This window comes from Melanerpes formicivorus, unplaced genomic scaffold (genome assembly GCF_026170545.1).
Source record: "Melanerpes formicivorus ecotype bairdi unplaced genomic scaffold, bMelFor1.0.p_v2 SCAF_35, whole genome shotgun sequence".
Classification (NCBI taxonomy): Eukaryota; Metazoa; Chordata; class Aves; order Piciformes; family Picidae; genus Melanerpes; species Melanerpes formicivorus.
Genome location: NW_027142387.1, coordinates 6,316,966 through 6,336,978, shown reverse-complemented (window position 1 = coordinate 6,336,978; position 20,013 = coordinate 6,316,966). Strand labels below are relative to the sequence as shown.

Genomic DNA, 20,013 nt, shown 5'->3' with positions numbered 1-20,013 from the left:
CAGGCAAAGTCCACACTGGGGACTTTTCAACTGACAGAAGCAGTCAGCATACCAAGGGAGATTTAAAGTGGTAGTGAAGTCAGGTCTGGAGAGTTTCCATAATTGAGGCAGAGGACAAAAGTATGTTTTGCTACATGGCAGATCCAAATGGAAAATGTTTGTGACTTTAGGAGTGTTGGACTGAGTTGATAGAAAGTAATTCTGGGAATATAAATAAACTTTTAATGCATTTTCCATTCCTGGGGAGATGTGATGGGAAATACAAATGCAAATAGGATAAGCTGTTAACACAGCCTTTTCCTAAATGCTATCTCAGATGATGATGAGCTCTTCTAGTTTGACTTCTCATTCCCAATAAGCTACTAGATGCTTCTGAATACAGGGTCTCCAAACTAAGGCAGCTGAATACATGGGCTCTAGGGGAGATAAAATACGACAAAGGAGGAGAAAATGGCAAGAACTACCATGAGAATTCTTAACACCTGTCAAAACACCACATTTGCCAGTACTACCTTTAGACCTAGCACCAGTCAAACACAAATGAAGACTTCTGCTGGAGGACAAGGCTGATCCTGATTCACTACTACTAAATGAAGGGGGAAAAAAGTAATGGCTCTTATCCATGTAGCCTTAAACCTTAGCTTGCAGCCTTAAAACTCAGCTTAAGCTACTCCTAAAGGCACAGTCAAACACAAATGAAGACTTCTGCTGGAGGCCAAGGCTGATCCTGATTCACTACCACTAAATGAAGGGGGGAAAAAAAGTAATGGCTCTTATCCATGTAGCCTTAAAACTTAGCTTAAGCTACTCCTAAAGACACAGTAAAACTTCATGGTGTGATTTCAAATTGTACTTCTTGATGTATATTAATGGGAAGAAGTATATTAATGGGAAGAAGAAGACTAGGGAAGGTGTGGGCCCCCTCAGAAAGGAAACTGGTGACATGGTCACATGTGATGAGGAAAAGGCTGAGGTACTTAATAACTTCTTTACCTCAGTCTTCACTGCAAGGGCCTCTAGCCACACTCCTGATGTTATGGAAGTCAAAGCCAGGGACGGGGAGGAAGAACTGCCCATTCTAAGTGCAGATCAGGTTCGTGATCATCTGAAGAACCTTAAAGTGTTCAAGTCCATGGGACCCGACGGGATACACCCACGGGTACTGAGAGAACTGGCAGATGAGGTTGCTAAACCCCTCTCTATTATATTTCAAAAGTCCTGGCAGTCTGGTGAAGTCCCCACAGACTGGAAAAGGGGAGACATTGCCCCCATCTTCAAAAAGGGCAAGAAGGAGGAACCAGGGAACTACAGGCCAGTCAGTCTCACCTCTGTGCCTGGAAAGATCATGGAGCAGATCCTCCTGGAGTCACTACTCGCTCAGAAGAATAGTGAAGAGGTGATTGGGAACAGTCAGCATGGCTTTGCCAAGGGCAAATCCTGCCTGACCAACCTGGTGGCCTTCTATGAGCAGGTGACAAAATTAATAGATGAGGGGCGAGCAACTGATGTCGTTTACCTGGACCTGAGCAAAGCCTTCGACACTGTCCCGCACCACATCCTGGTCTCCAAACTGGTGACACATGGGTTTGATGGGTGGACCACTAGATGGATAAGGAACTGGCTTGATGGCCGCACCCAAAGAGTGGCTGTCAATGGCTCCATGTCCCAGTGGAGGCCAGTGACAAGTGGAGTCCCTCAGGGATCAGTCCTGGGACCTGTCTTATTCAACATCTTTGTGGGGGACATGGACAGTGGCATTGAGTGCACCCTCAGCAAGTTTGCTGATGACACCAAGCTGTGTGGTGCAGCAGACACGCTGGAGGGAAGGGAGGCCATCCAGAGGGACCTTGACAGGCTGGAGAGGTGGGCACAGGCCAACCTCATGAAGTTCAATAAGAGCAAGTGCAGGGTCCTGCATCTGGGTCGAGGCAACCCTGGGCACAAATACAGGCTGGGCAGTGACTGGCTGGAAAGTAGCCCTGAAGAGAGAGACTTGGGGGTGCTGGTGGACAAAAAGCTCAACATGAGCTCTCAGTGTGCACTTGCAGCCCACAAAGCCAATCAGATCCTGGGCTGCATCAGGAGAAGTGTGGCTAGCAGGTCGAGGGAGGTGATCCTCCCCCTCTACTCAGCCCTGGTGAGACCCCACCTGGAGTACTGTGTCCAGTTCTGGAGCCCCTATTACAAGAGGGATGTGGAGGTGCTGGAACGTGTCCAGAGAAGGGCCACGAGGATGATCGGGGGGCTGGAGCACCTCTCCTGTGAGGGCAGACTGAAGGAGTTGGGGCTGTACAGTCTGGAGAAGAGAAGGCTCCGAGGTGACCTAATTGTCGCCTTCCAGTATCTGAAGGGGGCCTACAGGAAGGCAGGGGAAGGACTTCTCAGGATATCAGGTAGTGATAGGACTAGGGGGAATGGAATGAAGCTGGAGGTGGGGAGATTCAGGCTGGATGTGAGGAGGAGGTTCTTCACCATGAGAGTGGTGAAACCCTGGAATGCGTTGTCCAAGGAGGTGGTTGAGGCCCCGTCCCTGGGGGTGTTTAAGAGCAGGCTGGATGAGGCTCTGGCCAGCCTGATCTAGTGTGGGGTGTCCCTGCCCATGGCAGGGGGGTTGGAACTAGATGATCCTTGTGGTCCCTTCCAACCCTGAATGAAACTATGAAAAACTATGAAACTATGTTATAGTAAAGGTTGCAGTGAGATGGGGGTTGGTCTCTTCTCCCTAGTATCTGGTGATAGAGTAAGAGGCAGAAGCTTGAAATTCTGCCAGGGGAGGTTTAGGTTGGAGACAAGAAAAATTTCTTTGCTGCAAGAGTTGTCAAGCATTGGAACAGGCTGTCTGAGGAGGTGGTGGAGTCACCATCCCTGGAGATGTTCAAGAAACGTGTGGCCATGGCACTTGGGCACATGGTTTAGCAGCCATGGTGGTGTTGGGTTGATGGTTGAACTCTGATCCTATAGGTCTTTCCAACCAAAACAGTTCTGTGATTCTATGTTGGACATTAGGAACATTTTCTTCACTGAAAGAGTTCTCAAAGTCTGGCAGGGGCTGTGCAGGGAAGGAGGTTACATGACCATCCCTGGAGGTGTTTAAGAGATGTGCAGACATGGTGCTTTGGGACATGGTTTAGGACTCTTACCCTGTGCTCTTTGATCCAGCGCTCCATGTCATTCTCTGTCAGGTAGTAAGCTTTAATGTAGGTCTCCACAAATTCCTTATCTGGAATTGGCCTGATGTCTGTTAACTTCTCCAGTTTCATCAGGAATTGTTGGAAGTCCAGCTGCATCAAAGCACGTCCTTCATTGCTGCACTTTTTCACATTGGCATAACTGCAAAGGGAAACAGAGTGGAAAGGAAAAATGAGAAGGGAATAAAAATTCATCTGCTCACAGTTGTTTAACTTCAGTCCTTCACACCTTAAGGAGGAATGGGATGATGGTTTTAGGGTATCAGATGTAGAGTTTTATTTGCATTAGCATAATGAGTTTTAGCCCCACTTACAGAACAGAAGCAGAGAATGGTAGGGGTTGGAAGGGATGCCTGGAGATCATCAAGTCCAACCCCCCTGCCAACGCTAGGTCACCTAGAGAAAGTCACACAGGAACATGTCCAGATGGGTTTTGAATGTCTCCAGAGATGGAGACTCCACCACCTCTCTGGGCAGCCTGTTCCAGTGCTCTGAAACTCCTCCTAATCCTCAGATGGAACTTCTTATGTTTAAGTTTCTGCCTATTACCTCTTGTCCTGTCACTGAGCAAAGCCTGGTCCCATCCTCCTGACACCCACACTTTAGGTATTGATCAGCATTGCTGGAATCTCCCCTCAGTCTTCTCCAAGCTAAAAAGCCCACAATTCTCTCAGGCTTTGCTCATATGAGATGTTCCAGTTCCCTCAGCATCTTTGTAGCCCTTTGCTGTACCATCTCCTGTCCTTCTTGAACTGCACAGCCCAGAACTGGACACAATACTCCACATGTGCCCTCACCAGAGCAGAGCAGAGGAGGAGGAGAAACTTTCTTGACCTGCTGGCCACAGCTTTCACGATGCACCCCAAGAGGACATTGTCCTTCTTGGCCACAAGGGCACATTCCTGGCTCATGATCATCCTATCCACCAGGATGCCCAGATCCTTTCCCCTGGAGCTGCTCTCCAACACACAAGCCCCATGGATCAGTGCAGGTTGGGGGCTGTTCTTGCCCAGATGCAGCACAGAACCTCCTTTTACCCAGTAATACCTAAAACCCCACTGCCCCCTGCCAAAAACCACTAAACACCACACACTGAATAGCTTAATAGAAGTGGGCTAAAGGAAATTGTCAGTGCTGACCAGCACACTAGACAGTGGCTTTTGTCAAGTGATGATGACCACTGAGGTCTGAAAGGTAACCTGGCAGCTTTAGGAATGGTCAGCAGGAGCTCAGCCAACAGTGGAAGACACAAAGCTGTTTGTTCTAAACCACCCACAACAGCCAGAGGACAAAGGGTGGCATCTCTGGTTCATCCCTGTGAGAGGTTAATGTTTTAATGAGAGGAGTTTGACAGAAATCTAGTGAGAGGTTTGAGTTCAAAGAAGAAAAGAGAGAGGATGAGCTTAGGGCAGGGTAATACCAGGAAGGCTTGCAGCAGGGTGATAGATCACAAATGAGGAAAATGATCTGTGCTGTTTTTCAGATGGGTAAGATGTTGCATTGTCAAGATCAAAAGGAAAGGATACAGCAGTGCCCCTCACAGTGCCAACTGCAGCTGTGTACAGGGAATAAAAAAGCTTTGGTCTGGGACACAGTGTCTTGATAGACTTTATTCAGCCCACCCACAGGCTGCTGCCACAAGTAACAATGCTGTCCCACTGTTTCCCCTCTTCCCTTGCTCCAAATTTCAAGCAAGCTTCTCTGCCCCTGGCTCATGATGATGTTGATCCTAATTATTATACATGCCCCAGATTACTGAAGGTCCATTCCAACCCAAACCATTCAATGATTCTATGATTCTTGGGTCTGATGCAAAGCAGGCAGCAGAAGTGTACATCTAGAAACTGGATGCAGAGCAAGATCAGTACCAGAGCAAGATCAGTACCAGGAAAAGAAGAAGCTGCATCTTGCAGGTGGTGTGCAGAAAGGACATGTAGAATGCAGGAATAACACAGAGAGGGGCCCAAGGCACGAGCACTCTGGAGCTGAGTTGAATCATAGAATGATTTGGGTTGGAAGGGACCTTAAAGATGATTGGGTGGTGATTCTCAATAGGACCTACTAAAGCTTTCCAAGAAGTCAGATGGGAAACAGGAAAGAACATGGAACTAGGGCAAAATGTAAAGAAGGATACAAATGACTGCACTGGAGATGGTTCTTCACTCAACGAAGAGCCTGATGAGAGCAATTTCTGGCTAACTGGAGGAGAAAAACCTCCTTAGTGGCTTTTAATTCCACACCTTCATAAATTCAGAGACCAAAGAAGCTATGAAGGGATTCAGAGTCAGCTGTTCAGAACACCTTCACAGAATCATAGAGTGGTAGGGGTTGGAAGGGACCTCTAGAGATCATCTAGTCAAACCCCCTGCCAAAGCAGGATCACCTAGGGCAGGTCACACAGGAACACATCCAGATAGGTCTTGAAAGTGTCCAGAGAAGGAGGCTCCATCACTTCTCCGGGCAGCCTGCTTCAGTGCCCCATCACCCTCACAGTAAAGAAGTTCCTCCTCATGTTGAGATGGAACCTCCTTCCCTTTCCCTAGTGGAAAAAGGAATCCCTAGGAAAAAAAGAATTGGGCAAGAATGAGAAATTACTTGGCAAACACTTGGGAGGAGATGATAATGAGCACTCTTTACAGTCTTAAGAAAGGGCACAGGACACATCTTAAGGGCAAGGTATTCCCAGTCCACTCTGACCAGTGAGTGAAATGCTTAGGTCAAAGTAAGGGTGAAGGTTTCATGGTAAGTTACAAGTGTGAACCAAAACTGCAGCATGGAGCAAGGCATATAAATGATGATCTTCAGTGCTAGGAGTTAAGTGGTTCATGAACACTGAAGTCACCAAAGATGGAAAAGGAAACAGGTCCAGAATAGGCACAAGGACTGAGGCAGAGGAGGATGACAATGTTATCCATTTGAAAGGAAAAGGGGACAGGGGGAGAAAAGAAAAATGCTTTTGTTCCACTTGTTTTGAGCTGAGCTATGATAAAGGGAAAATAAACTTTCAGAAAGAAGAGGCAGATGTATAGGTCATATGTCTCATGAAGGAACTGGGAAGCCAGAGGGAGATCATGGCTGGTTTTAGCCTCTCTAAAGATGAAATTGATCCCTTAGGAGACGATAAAATTATGATGGCACAAAAAGAAATGGGCACGAGTTTTAAAATGAGGACTTGAGGGAAGCAGTGGAAGCTGATGATCCTCAAGAGACAGCTAACACTTAAAGAAGAAGGGTATTGTTGAGGTCCTAAAATAGAGCAGACAGCAGGAGAGTGGGATGGGAAGGAGTAAAATAGGTAGTGTGTAGTAAATATAACCAGGAAATAAATATGGAAACATAAGCAGAAGGAGTGGGAGACAGCATATATTCCATGATGCAGAAGAAGTTGTGATGAGACCCCAAAGAGATGTATCAAAGGGACAAGAACAGAAGAAGAAATGCAGTGGATGAAAAGCCTACAACACTCAGGCTACAATACTTCCTCTGAAAGCACTGTGACACAGAGAGGGTGAGGGATGAGCAAGGTTTAGCAGATCCTGACTCGGGTGCTTGAGCCTCTTTTGACTAAGCCAACTCAGCAATGTCTGTTTCTGAGCAGCTGGGAAAAATCCTGCTCCAGGCTCCTCTAACAGAACTGCTGGGGTTGACAACTCCATCTTTCTGCTTGGCAAAGACAAATGGCATCACCACAGAGATGCTGACAATTACACTGCAGCTCTGCCAGGAAATGATCCATTTCAGACAGAAGGTGCTTTGAAAGAGAACAACTTTGATTTGAATGCTTCAATAAAACACTCAATGTCATTTTAGAGGTGTGGTTTGGTGGCAGCGGCTTAGCAGCAGTGGTGGGTTTGTGAGCTCTAGGTCAGCAGCTGGACTTGATCTCAAAGATTTCTTCTAACCTCTACAGTTCTGTGATTCTTCAGCAGTATCTTGGGTACAAGACCATCCCCTTTAGGTTTAATGCTGTACCTGACTGTGAAACAACTGCTAAGGACTACTGTTCTTGTGAGACCCCCACCTGGAGCACTGCATCCAGTGCCCCCAACACAAGAAGGACATGGAACTGCTGGAACAGCTCCAGAGGAGGTCATGAAGAAGATCAGAGGCCTGGAGAACCTCCTTTATGGGGACAGGCTGAGAGAGCTGGTGTTGTTCAACCTGGAGAAAAGGCTCTGTGGACACCTTAGAGCAACCTTCCAGTACCTGAAGGGGGCTACAAGAAAGATGGGGATGGATGTTTGACAAGGGCTTGTAGTGATAGGATGAGAGGGAATGGACTGAAGCTTGAGGAGGGGAAATTTAGACTGGAGATTAGGAAGAAATTCTTCACAGTAAGGGTGGTGAGACACTGGAACTGGTTGCCCAGGGAAGTTGTGGATGCCCCCTCCCTGGAGGTGTTGAAGGCCTTAAGCAAGCTGGTCTAATGGAAGGTGTCCCTGCCCATGGCAGGTGGGGTTGGAACTGGATGATTTTTAAGCTCCCTTCCGATCCAAACCATTCTGTGCATCTATAAATCTTTGGTAAGTCTTAGTATTTTTCAGGCTCCCAAACACATGAGGCCCTACCAGTGCACTACAAAATTAGAACTTTCAGCTCCATAAAAATCAAAGCAAAGCTCTCCTGAACTCCTTACCCTTCCACAAGAGTTCTGTTGGCCAAACGTATGCAGTGGTCCCAGAGGATGTTGGAGACTGGCAGTGGAATGCGGACCCTCTTGGACACCTCGGTCAACCTTCTGTTAAATTCTTCAAATTCCTGAGGAAACACAAAGGATCATCATTCCCTTTGCACAAAAGGGATCCTTCCCTACACATCTCTGGCAACAAGAAGAAATTAGAAATGGGCATGAAAGAGAATAGTGGAATATAAGAGCCAAGCAGAGAAGCTTAATAGGCACAGACTGTAGAAAGAAGCTTAAAGTGTAAAGCAGAAAGCATTTCACTGCCTCCTGCATAGAACCACAGAATCATTTTGGTTAGAAAAGACCTTTATGATCAAGTCCAACCATTCTCTAACTCTACTTACTCTACTTACTAGGTGTTTAGCTACCATTCAAGGCTTAGACATGAAATTCATTGAACTTTTGTGGTCACTTTCACCCCCTGCACGTAGACAAAAATCCTCACTGAAAACAATCTGCTGGCAGCAAGAATATTGAAAACTTGGGGCAGAGCTCCTTTTAACACCTCAGCATTTGTCAGGATGCTGCACTGCTCTGACCATGCTACTGCAACAGCTTTAGTCAAATATTACAAGAACTTAACCATAGAATGGTTTGTGTTGGAAGGGACCTTCAAGATCATCTACATCCAAGATCCTTGCCATGGGAAGGGACATCTTCTACTAGACCAAGTAGCTCAAGGTCCTGTCCACCCTGGTCTTAAAAACTGCCAGGGAGGGATCATCCATGACCTCCCTGGGCAACCTCTTCCTGCCACTACAAGCTCTTGTATAAAGTTTATATAAGCCTTGTAATGTTTGTATAAACACTAGCACACCATTTCCCAGAAAATACCTGAAGGGAGCCCACAGGAAGGCTGTAGAGAAACTTTTCACAAAGGTGTCTAGCAACAGGACTAGGAGGAATGGTTTTAAGCTGAGTAGATTTAGACTGGATGTTAGAAGGAAGTTTTTCAGTATGAGGGTGCTGAGACTCTGGAATAAGTTTTTCAGAATGGCTGTGGATGTCCACTACCTGGAGGTGTTCAAGGCCAGACTGGATGATGCCCAGTTGAGAGGCTTCCTGCCCTCACCTTTAAAAGAGCATCTACATAGATGTTGTGTTGTGACATGATTTCCTTCACATCCCATTTCACATTAGCCATGAGCATCAGCATTTGCTCATAGTCAATGGCTTTAGCAGCAACAATCCAATAAACTGGCTTACGAAGTTCGCTGGCAGTGGACACTGTCTGAAACAGAACAGAAATAAAACTGAGTTCAGCAGATGTCTGGCTAATAAGAGCAGTATCTAACTGTGCTGTACAGGTATTGGCACCATATTGTACAAATTTCTGTTTGAAAATCAGCTGGGAATGATGCAATCAATCCTGACCTGAGAATAGAACTGCTGAAGAAAAGGCTTCTTTGCAGCTGGCATCACTGCATCGAGATGAGGCTGAAGGAACTCAAACTGCTCAGCCAGAAATACCCTTTGAAAGCAAAGAAAACCAAGTGTGAACTAAATGCAACATTTGGCAGGTCTCTGAACAACTTTTGCTCTACAGTTGACATATATGGCAATAACAATATGGAACCCTAAAAATTCAGTTGAGAAGGACCAAGAACCCTGTCAATTCTGTGCCAGAACATCAACAAGTGGTCTGCATTCTGCCAATTTTAACATATGACTGCAAACAAGAAAATGCCTGAATAAAGAAACTTGATTATCAACAATGAGTCTTGAATATCCACAAGTCCTATTCCTGTTTTACTCAGCAAACACTGCAAAAGTCTGAGCCCATGGCTAGTAAAATCAGTGGAGAAGTGTGCCCTCATTTCCATACTGCTGGGCAGTCAGCATTGATATTAATAGACCCATGGCAGAATTCCCAACTAACATTCCTAATTACTTATATAGAAGTGAGTCTTTAAAAGACATCATAGAATGGTGGGGGTTGGAAGGGACCTCCAAAGGTCATCTAGTCCAACCCCCCAGCAGACAGGAGGGACATAGTATCATAGTATCAGTCAGGGTTGGAAGGGACCACAAGGATCATCTAGTTCCAACCCCCCTGCCATGGGCAGGGACACCCCACAGTAAATCAGGCTGGGCAGAGCCTCATCTGGCCTGGTCTTAAACACCTCCAGGGACAGGGCCTCAACCACCTCCCTGGACAACCCATTCCAGGGCTTCACCACTCTCATGGTGAAGAACCTCCTCCTCACGTCCAGCCTGAATCTCCCCACCTCCAGCTTCATTCCATTCCCCCTAGTCCTATGACATCCTTCACTAAAGCAGCTTGCTCAGAGCCTTGGCCAGCCTCACCTTGAATATCTCCAGGGATGGGGCCTCAGCTACCTACCTGTTGCAGTGTTCCAGCACCCTCATGGTGCAGAGCTTGTTCCTCACATCCAATCTAAATCTGCTCTGCTCTCGTTTCAAACCATTGCCCTCATCCTGTCCCTGTAGGCATTTGCAAACAGTCCCTCTGCAGCCTTCTCATAGCCCCTTTCAGGTACTGGCAGACTGCTATTAGGTCTCCCTGGAATCTTCTCTTCTGCAGGCTGAACAACCTCAACTCCCTTAGCCTGTCCTCCTAGCAGAGGTGCTCCAGTCCCCTGGTCATTTTCATGGCCTCTCTGGACCCTCTCCAGCAGCTCCATGTCCTTCCTGTGTTGAGGGCTCCAGAGCTGGACACAGCACTGCAGGTGAGGTCTCCCCAGAGCAGAGCAGAGGGGCAGAATCCCCTCTCTCCATCTCTGCACACTGCTTTTGATGCAGCCCAGGCTGCCATTGGCCTTCTGGACTGCAAGTGCCCATCGCTGGCTCATGTCCAGCTTCTCACCCACCAGCACCCCCAGGTCCTTTCCTGGAGGGCTGCTTCAATCTCATCAGCCCCAGCCTGTTGTGATATCTAAGACTGCCCCGAGAATCACAAGATTCTCCTCAGCCACCTCTCCAGCCTGTCCAGGTTCATCTGGATGACATTCCATCCTCCATATGAGAGGAATTTTTTTCCCATAGGTAGGATTTGTTGATAACAACTTTACAAACAAACAAATGTCTAACTAACCATTTGTGAAGGCAAAATAAAATACATTTTACAAAAAGCTCCTTTTGGATAACATTTTTCCTGAACCTTGAATCTTTAAGTGTCAGCTTCTGTGGGCAAAAAGCCCACCTCCTACTATTATTTAGACCAAACAAAACCACTTTGTAAATTTGGGGTTATTGTCTTGGTAGAGTCTCTTCTTCACAGGCCAACCCAAGCCAACCCAACATGAACTGAGCAGCTCCGAGTCTCAGCCATCACCCTTTGAGTGCTTAATAGAAGGTTTAAATGAACCATACAGATTAAACACTCCCAGCAGCCCCTTTAAAATGAAACTTTTTTTCCTGTTAGACTTGGCCTTGTCCTGTTATAAATTACTGGGCCAGCTGCAGTCAATTTTCACTGCTTCTGCTTGCAGGTGCTTAGACCAGATGGTTAAGCTCCGCTACCTTTAATTAAGAAATTATTTCTATCACTCCTATTTAAAGCCACATTGAGAATTAGAATTATTTGACCTCTTGAGAAGGTTTTTGCCATGTAAACACAATCTGTTAGACAAGCCATAGCTTGCAGTGACCACAAAATGCAGTGTACAGCAAATAACCTACAAAGATTCCGTGGCCACCACTCTCTCTGCCAAACCATAGAGCGAGTTGCCAGATGTCAAGACTACGAGATGGCTGAGATGTGGGCTTGGCACCTTCTCCTTTCTCTCTTCAGCAGCTGTGAGAGTTCCTGTGGGATCAGCAGAGACCTCCTAAAACACAGAATGAAACAAGTGAAAAACCACAGCAAGAGGCTGTGTGTGGCTCCAGCTGAGCAGTTTCTAATGGCAGATAAGATGAAAGAATGTTCGTAATTGTGAAGTGTAATTTAAATCAAGCCTGAATCAAAAGAGAGCCACAGAGTTTTCTGTTTGAACAGGGTGGTGGTCAAATAGGTGGAAAAGAAAATACATCACATCATGTAGATCAATATCTACCTCAGGAAAGCCAAACCACCAGAGAACAAACTTCTTACTACACCTTGAGAACAAACTGCCTACTGGGAGACTGAGTTCCCACCCTGGGAATGTTATCTGCAACCTGACAGCAACCAAACAAGGAGGCAAGGCAAGGGAATATTATTTATGCATGGGTTTTACTGCTTCTGTTTTTAAATGAGTTCTCATTCTAGCAAAGCTTCTATCCTGCTGGCATCTGCACTGGAGAAAGCACAGAAATCTTCACAGCACAGGAAAAGAATCTGTCTTAAAGAACAGGTTACAACAGTGCCCTGTTGCAAAAATGAAATTAAAAAGATAGAATAGAATAGACCAGGTTGGAAGAGACCAGAGAGAACAGCCAAGAAAACCCCAAAAACCAAACCCAAACCAACCAAACCACGACAAAAAAGCCACACAAAAAACCCAACCAAACAAAAAAATTAACAGAAATACCCCCACCAACCAACCAAAGAATATAAAACAAACCCCAAACAACCACCAAAACCCAACCAAAATGGGGGAAAAAGAAGAAAAAGAAAACAAGATAAGAAAAGGGAAAAAGAGAAATAAAGAAGTTAAAAAATAAAAAAGAAGGAGGAAAATTTCCACCTCTACACTCCAGGCCTGCAAATGCAAGCTCCAGCTCGAAGTGTCCCAGAAAGAAGAGATTCCCAAAGCTATCATACTGGACTAAGCAGGTATATAAGTGGACAGCCTCTGAAGCTTACTTAGCTGGCTTTCAGAACCATATTAGGATGTGAAAACATCACAGAATCACAGAATGGGTTGCATTGGAAGGGACCTTAAAGTTCCAACCCCTCTGCCATGGTCAGAGACACCTCCTACCAGACCAGCTTGCTCAAGGTCCCAGCCAGCCTGCCTTTGAACACCGCCAGGCTTGGAGCCTCCACAACTCCTCTGGCCAACCTGTTCCAGAGCCTCACCACCTTCACGGGCAAGAATTGCTTCCTGTCTCATCTCAAGCCAGCTTCTTCCAGTCTGAAGCCATCGCCCCTTGTCCTGCTACTCCATGCCTTTGTCAAAAGTCCCTCTCCAGGTCTCCTGCAGGCTTATTTCAAATCCTGGAAGGCAGCTCTAAGGTCTCCGCACAGCCTTCTCTTCTCCAGGCTGAACAACCCCAATTCTCAGCCTGTCTTCATAGCTGAGGTGCTCCAGCCCTCTGATCATCTTCATGGCCTTCTCTGAACCCACTCTAACGTTCCATGTCCTTCTTGTGTTGGGGACTGCAGAGCCAGCCCCAACACTGCAGGTGGGGTCTCAGCAGAGCAGAGGGGCAGAATCACCTCCCTCCACCTGCTGCCCACACTGCTTTGGATGCAGTCCTCTTGTCTTCTTGTCCTGTCACTGGGCAATATTTAAACATGCTTAATGCTTAAATGTGACATTTATGGCTGGACTCAAAAGAGAAATTGGCATAATTCTCAGGTTGTTGCAAATTTTGGCAAAGATGAAGCCAAAACCATGATACTAAATAAAGCTGCTTTGCTGGCTGCAGGTTGTTTGCTGTTGTTTTTTCACCCCAAGATGAGATAGAAATAAACTGAGAGGAAATTGCAGTGAAGTAACTGAAGAATCAGGAGCTGGAGGATGAAAAATAGAGTCAAGCTGACCACAGTAGTCACCAGGAGATTCTTCTAGGCTTCACAGTAGAGAAAAGCTATGAGGAGTGACAGAAAATGGATTAGAATCACAGAATCAATAAGGTTGGAAAAGACCTCAGAGATCATCAAGTCCCATAATTGCTCTTCACATGTTCTACAGGCAGTTTTGCCTAAGAAGAAGAGCAGTGAGCACAAGAAACACTGATGGAACTCAGTGGTGGTCTAAGTGGTGGTGCCTCCTCCCTGGAGGTGTTCAAAGCCAGGTTGGGTAAGACCTTGAGCAAGCTGCTCTGGTGGAAGGTGTCCCTGCCAATGGCAGAGGGGCTGGAACTGGATGATTTTGAAGGTCCCTTCCAACCCAAACCATTCTATGATTCCATGAAGTCATTCTAAATATCAAGATTAAGACCAGGAAGAATAAGCATTGTAGATGTCAGGAGAAAAGGCACTGCAAGGATGATCAGGTGAAAACAGACAGGGAGGTTTATTCTGGTTGGAAACCATCTGACAGGGCCACTGTGGACATAATGCAGCAATTAAAGGCAGGACAGGTGAAAATGGTTTATGTCCAAATGTGTGAGGCCTTGGTGAGAATTTAAGTGACACAGAGTGTGCAGAACCAATCAAAATTTCGTCACTACAGAGAAAGCAGCACCAGAATGTTTTCACTGCTTGGCTGAAAGCCAAACCAAAAGTGACACTAAGAATACAAGACAACTGGGAAGGTAACAGTGTCCAAGCTGTTAAAAATGATGTGAGGTGTGGGGGAATAAAAAGATCACAAGATCCACTTTAACTATTTTGGATTTTAGTTGACAGTTGCCTCCTGTGATGTGACAGCCCGAGGCAAGAGGGAGGTGGAATTGTTAAATCAGAATGGCTCACTCTGTTCTGCAGCTCCCCAAAATGTCAAACACAAACAGAAAAATTGGTTACAGCAGATGGAATGAAGTGAAGACTGAGAAAGAGAAGTTCTCATTACCAAGGGTGAGGGAATCTTCAGCCTTCTGAAAAAAAATTAATTAATAAGTTACAGAGTAGAAAGTGGATTGAGTAGGGAGCCTTGAAGCATCTTCACAGGATCTTCAGGGAGCCTTGAGGGATTCTCAGGCTGCGAGAGTAGGGGCTGTTCACCCTGGAGAAAAGAAGGCTCTGGGGAGACTTTGGAGTGGCCTTCCAATACCTGAAGGGGGCTACAAGAAAGCCAGAAAGGGACCTTTTACAAGGGCTCGCAGTGACAAGACCAGGGGGAATGGATTGAGGCAGGCAGATTTAGACTGGAGATTTGGAAGAAATTATTTCCAGTGAGGGTGGTGAGACACTTCAACAGGTTGCACAGGAAGGTTGTGGATGTCCCCTCTCTGGAGGTGTTCAAGGCCAGGCTGGATGAGACCTTGAGCAACCTGCTCTAGTGGAAGGTGTCCCTGTCCATGACAAGGGGATTGCAAGCAGATATCTTCAAGGTCTCTTTCAATCCAAACCATTCTATGAATCTGATTTTCAGCAGGACCTGCTGTTGCTTCCCAGGTGCTCAGTTGTCGCCCTGTGGACACTTGCACACCTCTGGGGTTACAAATCAGCCCAAGTTTTGAGTACCCAGCAAGAAGAGCCTGAAGTGAGTAAAAGGAGATGGCTCAGTGACTGCCAAAGAGAGGCAAACCAATTGCCGAAGTCCAGTAAATGTTTTCAACTAAATAAGCCAGAAAACATCAGGAAATCATTCCAATCTCCTGGGGTAATACTGTCAAATAACAACAACCAAAAAATGGTGTGAAGAGCTCCACATGAATAATGGAAGGAAGGAAAACAGCTGCAGAAGTCCTAGCAGGTTTTCAAAGTGTCATGTCAGAAGTTTCTTTTGCATACCCAAAGTTCTTCCACTGTCAAGCAGTTCACACACCACCTCAAACATTGCTACTCTGGACATTGTACAAATGTTTGCAGAAAGAGGAAGGGAAAAAACCCTCACAAATTCTCTTTTTTTGGAGGATTTTTTTCCCTTGAAGGAGTGTTCCAAGGTTATATGCTGCAAAATCTCATGTTTGGAAGCAGCAGCAGCATCACTCAAGGCAGCTATTTCCCTAAATGGCACGTTTACAAGCATCCAGGCAATGGCAGTCCCATGGCTAAGTTACATCTTGGGAACTTTGTACATAGGGAAGAAATTTTTTTAGGCTGAGGGTGGTGAAACACTGGCACAGATTTCCCTGAAAAGTGGCGGATGCTTCATTCCTGGCAATGTTCAAGGTCAGGCTGGACAGGGCTCTGAGCATCCTAGGCTGCCCCTCTGCTCTGGGGAGACCACACCTGCAGTGCTGTGTCCATCTCTGGAGCCCTCAACACAGGAAGGACATGTACATGATGGAGCAAGTCCAGAGGAGGCTATGAAAATGATCAGGGGTCTGGAGGACCTCTGCTACAGGGACAGGCTGAGGGAGCTGAGGTTGTTCAGCCTGGAAAAGAGAAGGTTCCAGGAAGACCTAACGGCAGCCTGCCAGTACCTGAAGGGGGCTACGAGAAGGCTGCAGAGGGACTGTTTGCAAAGGCCTGCAGGGACAGGATGAGGGACAATGGTTTGAAATGAGAGCAGAGCAGATTTAAATTGGATGAGAGGAACAAGCTCTGCACCACGAGGGTGCTGGATGACCTTTGGTGGTCCCTTCCAACCCAAACCATTCTATGATTCTGTGAACTTTGTGAGTAGCCCACAACAATCCATACATGAGAAACACCCATTTGATGGCATAGTAAAGATTCATCTTATCATAGTATCATAGTATCAGTCAGGGTTGGAAGGGACCACAAGGATCATCTAGTTCCAACCCCCCTGCCATGGGCAGGGACACCCCACACTAGATCAGGCTGGACAGAGCCTCATCCAGCCTGGGCTTAAACACCTCCAGGGATGGGGCCTCAACCAACTCCCTGGACAACCCATTCCAGGGCTTCACCACTCTCATGGGGAAGAACTTCCTCCTCACATCCAGCCTGAATCTCCCCACCTCCAGCTTCATTCCATTCCCCCTAGTCCTATCACTACCTGATATCCTGAGAAGTCCCTCCCCAGCCTTCCTGTAGGCCCCCTTCAGATACTGGAAGGCCACAATTAGGTCACCTCAGAGCCTTCTCTTCTCCAGACTGAACAGCTCCAACTCCTTCAGTCTGTCCTCATAGAAGAGGTGCTCCAGCCCTCTGATCATCCTTGTGGCCCTTCTCTGGACACCTTCCAGCACCTCCAGATCCCCCTTGTAATAGGGGCTCCAGAACTGGAGGCAGTACTCCAGGTGTGGTCTCACCAGAGCTGAGTAGAGGGGAAGGATCACCTCCCTTGACCTGCTGGCCACACTTCTCCTGATGCAGCCCAGGATCTGATTGGCTTTGCGGGCTGCAAGTGCACACTGAGAGCTCATGTTGAGCTTCTCATCCACCAGCACCCCCAAGTCTCTCTCCTCAGGGCTGCTTTCCAGTCACTCACTGCTCAGCCTGTTATTTGTGCCCAGGGTTGCCTCGACCCAGATGCAGGACCCCGCGCTTGATGTTGTTGAACCTCATGAGGTTGGCTTGTGACTTTTATTAACTCTTAAAAATAAGCAAACAAAAATACCCAGAAGACTTTTTCACCATGAATCAAAAAGTGAACAAACCCTATTTACAGCAGCAGATCAGCAAAAGTTCCTGAGAGATTAATGAACCTCATGAAATGTCTTTAAGTATTAACAGTTAGCTAAGACTTCTTCCTCCTTTCAAATCTTAGCTGGGAAACAGCTCTTAATTTCAACTGACACATTAGCTATAACAGCATTGTTAAATGACTGAGGAATTCCAATTTACTCCTAGAAATGGCTTTCTAAATATTATTTTGACTGATTAAAAAATTAATTAAAAAAAAAAAAATCAAGACTACAAAGCCCTGCCAAGAACTGAGAGCACAGAGTAAAGTTTAAAGAATCATTTCCATCCCTTACCATTTTTCCATAACCTTTAACTGATTCATTTGTAAGATCTTCCTGGAATTAATATTTAGTTCTGGGTACCCTGCCTTTGAGATGAATATCAATGACTGTTTTTTTCTGCTTCCCAGAGGCCTGGGGTTATTAGTTATCTCAGGCTCCCTCTACTGACTTTATGAGAAATGTCCCCAAAGCCCCTCAAGAAGCTCCTCTGAAAGTTTAGGATTCCATATAATACCTGAAGGAATTAAAAAGGCATTAAAGTACAATTTTGTGGAAGGCCAAATCCTTATGAAAGTCAGAGTAAAGGTTGTGTCTACTAATTCTAAGGGAGAATCCTTACAAACAAATCCTGCCTGCAACATCCATGGAATTAAGGCACTTGGTGCCATGGTCTAGTCATGGGGTCTGTGTTGATAGGTTGGACTTGATGATCCTCGAGGTCCTTTCCAACCTAAGTGATACTGTGATACTGTGAATTATTACACAAGCCATTTATGATACTCTGAAACTGGAGCAGGGCAGATACAGGTTGGACACCAGGAGGAGGTTCTTCAGAATGGGTGTGGGGAACTACTGGAACAGGTTGCCCAGGGATATGTTTGAGGCCTCATGCCTGGAGACATTCAAGGTCAGACTCAGCGTGGCTCTGGGCAGCCTGATCTAGTTGGAGGTGTCCCTGCTGACTGCAAGAGAGTTGGACAAGATGACCTTTGAGGGTCCCTTCCTACCCAATGGAATCTGTTACTCTGGAAATTTCTTCATAATGATTCAAGTGGCTTATATTTAAGTGGAAAAAAGAACCAGATGTTGCCATTTTTGCACATCTCTTAGCAATCTTTCTTTATAAGCTCTTCTGCTCAGCTGAACCCAAAAGTCTACTCAGTCTCCTGTTTATTCTCAATGATATGATGTGAAGGACAGTTATCTACTAGTAGTGTGGCACAAGCACCATATTTACTTTTCACAGTTTGAAAATAACTCAAGAAGTGGTCAACAGAATATAAGCTATCAAATAAGTGAGGAAATGTTCCCCATGGTTCAGAAATGACTTAGCAAAGGACTTGGTAAATTACTTCTAGTATCTTGTAGGACCAACATGATCAAGGCTCCCTCCAACCTGCCTTTCAACACTTTCAGGCTTGGAGCCTCCACAACTTCTCTGGGCAACCTGTTCTGGTGCCTCACCACCCTCATGAGGAAGAATTGCTTCCTAATGTCTCATCTTAATTCAGTTTCTTCCAGCTTGAAGCCATTACCCCTCATCCTGTCATGCCATGCCTTTGTCAAAGGTCCATCTCCAGCGTTCCTGGAGGTCCCCTTCCAATACTGGAAGGCTGCTGTGTTGTTTTGCTTAGGATTATTTTAATAAAACACCTTCTTTAATGAGGACAATATCAGATAGTAGGTGGCCCTATTACATGAACCAGATTCACAGACTGCATTGGGTTGGAAGGGACCCTCAAAGGTCATCATGTCCAACCCCCCCTACAGTCAGCAGGGACAACTCCAACTAGATCAGGCTGCCCAGGGTCACATTGAGTCTAGTCTTGAGTGTCTCCAGGGATTGGGCTGGGGCTTCAACCACATCCCTGGGCAACCTGTTCCAGTATTTCACCACCCTCATTGTGGAGAACTCCCTCCTGATGTCCAACCTAAACCTGATTTAAATGCATCATTCTGTTGTCACATCTAGCAAAGCCCAATGAAGCAGTTTCGTTGTAGATTAGAAACGAGTGATTTCATACAGTAATATCTACATCATGATGCACTATGAAGCTAAACCTTTGTCATTCCACTGTATATGAAGCTAAAAATCAGAAAGCCACAATACAATTCCTGGATGTCCTCCCCAGAACTCTGTCCCACTAAGCATTAACAATATCCAGGTACTCACCAGATCAATTAGACTCTCCTGGATTCTGTTCAGCGTGGTGCGTAATCTGCTGCTACTGAGGCCCAGGCCTGTTGCTTCAAACTGGAAGAAAGAGGTTCTGTTTTATTTGGGAAGGGAAAATCCATTGGTTTAAATCTTTACAGTGATGTAGCAACAGCTTGAGTTTGTAAACACGAGCCACATTTTGCTTACATTAAAATTTTAGCACATAAACACAACCACACAAAATCAACAGTGGTCAGGGCACTCATCACTGCACTGGTGTGAACAATGACCCCAGTACGTGGCATGAAGATGACAGCTTACCATTCACACCAATCAACAACCAGCATCCAGGGTTCTCAAACACTGAAGGTGGTTGAATCCCCATCTCTGGAGGTGTTCCAAAGAGGCAGAGATGTGGTGCTGAGGGACATGGTTTAGCCCCAGCCTTGGCAGAGTTAGAGAATGGTTGGACTCTTAAAGGTCTCTTCCAACCAAAATCAGTCTATGATTGTTATAAAGCTGTATTTGGGTGTAGGACTCCAGAAGTTCTCATCTGGGTGATGAGCCCAGAGTGGTGTATCATGATATCCCCACCAGGACTTGCCTGCACACCACAACCAAGCCAAAGGGCCTTGACTCCTCTCTCAACTTGTACAATTCTTTATTGA

General features: G+C 46.1%; 1 protein-coding gene across 2 annotated transcripts in view; it reads right to left on the bottom strand.

Moving 5' to 3' along the window:
* VPS50 (VPS50 subunit of EARP/GARPII complex) overlaps window positions 1-20,013 on the bottom strand; it is a 59,719-nt gene that overhangs the window by 1,271 nt on the left and 38,435 nt on the right. For both annotated transcript variants that reach the window (XM_068157021.1, XM_068157022.1), the window contains 6 exons: window positions 19,361-19,441; window positions 11,515-11,663; window positions 9,247-9,343; window positions 8,945-9,103; window positions 7,825-7,946; window positions 3,141-3,330 (listed from right to left, as the gene is read on the bottom strand). In XM_068157021.1, the coding sequence (XP_068013122.1) occupies window positions 3,141-3,330; window positions 7,825-7,946; window positions 8,945-9,103; window positions 9,247-9,343; window positions 11,515-11,663; window positions 19,361-19,441 (798 nt within the window). The remainder of the gene's footprint in view (window positions 1-3,140; window positions 3,331-7,824; window positions 7,947-8,944; window positions 9,104-9,246; window positions 9,344-11,514; window positions 11,664-19,360; window positions 19,442-20,013) is intronic.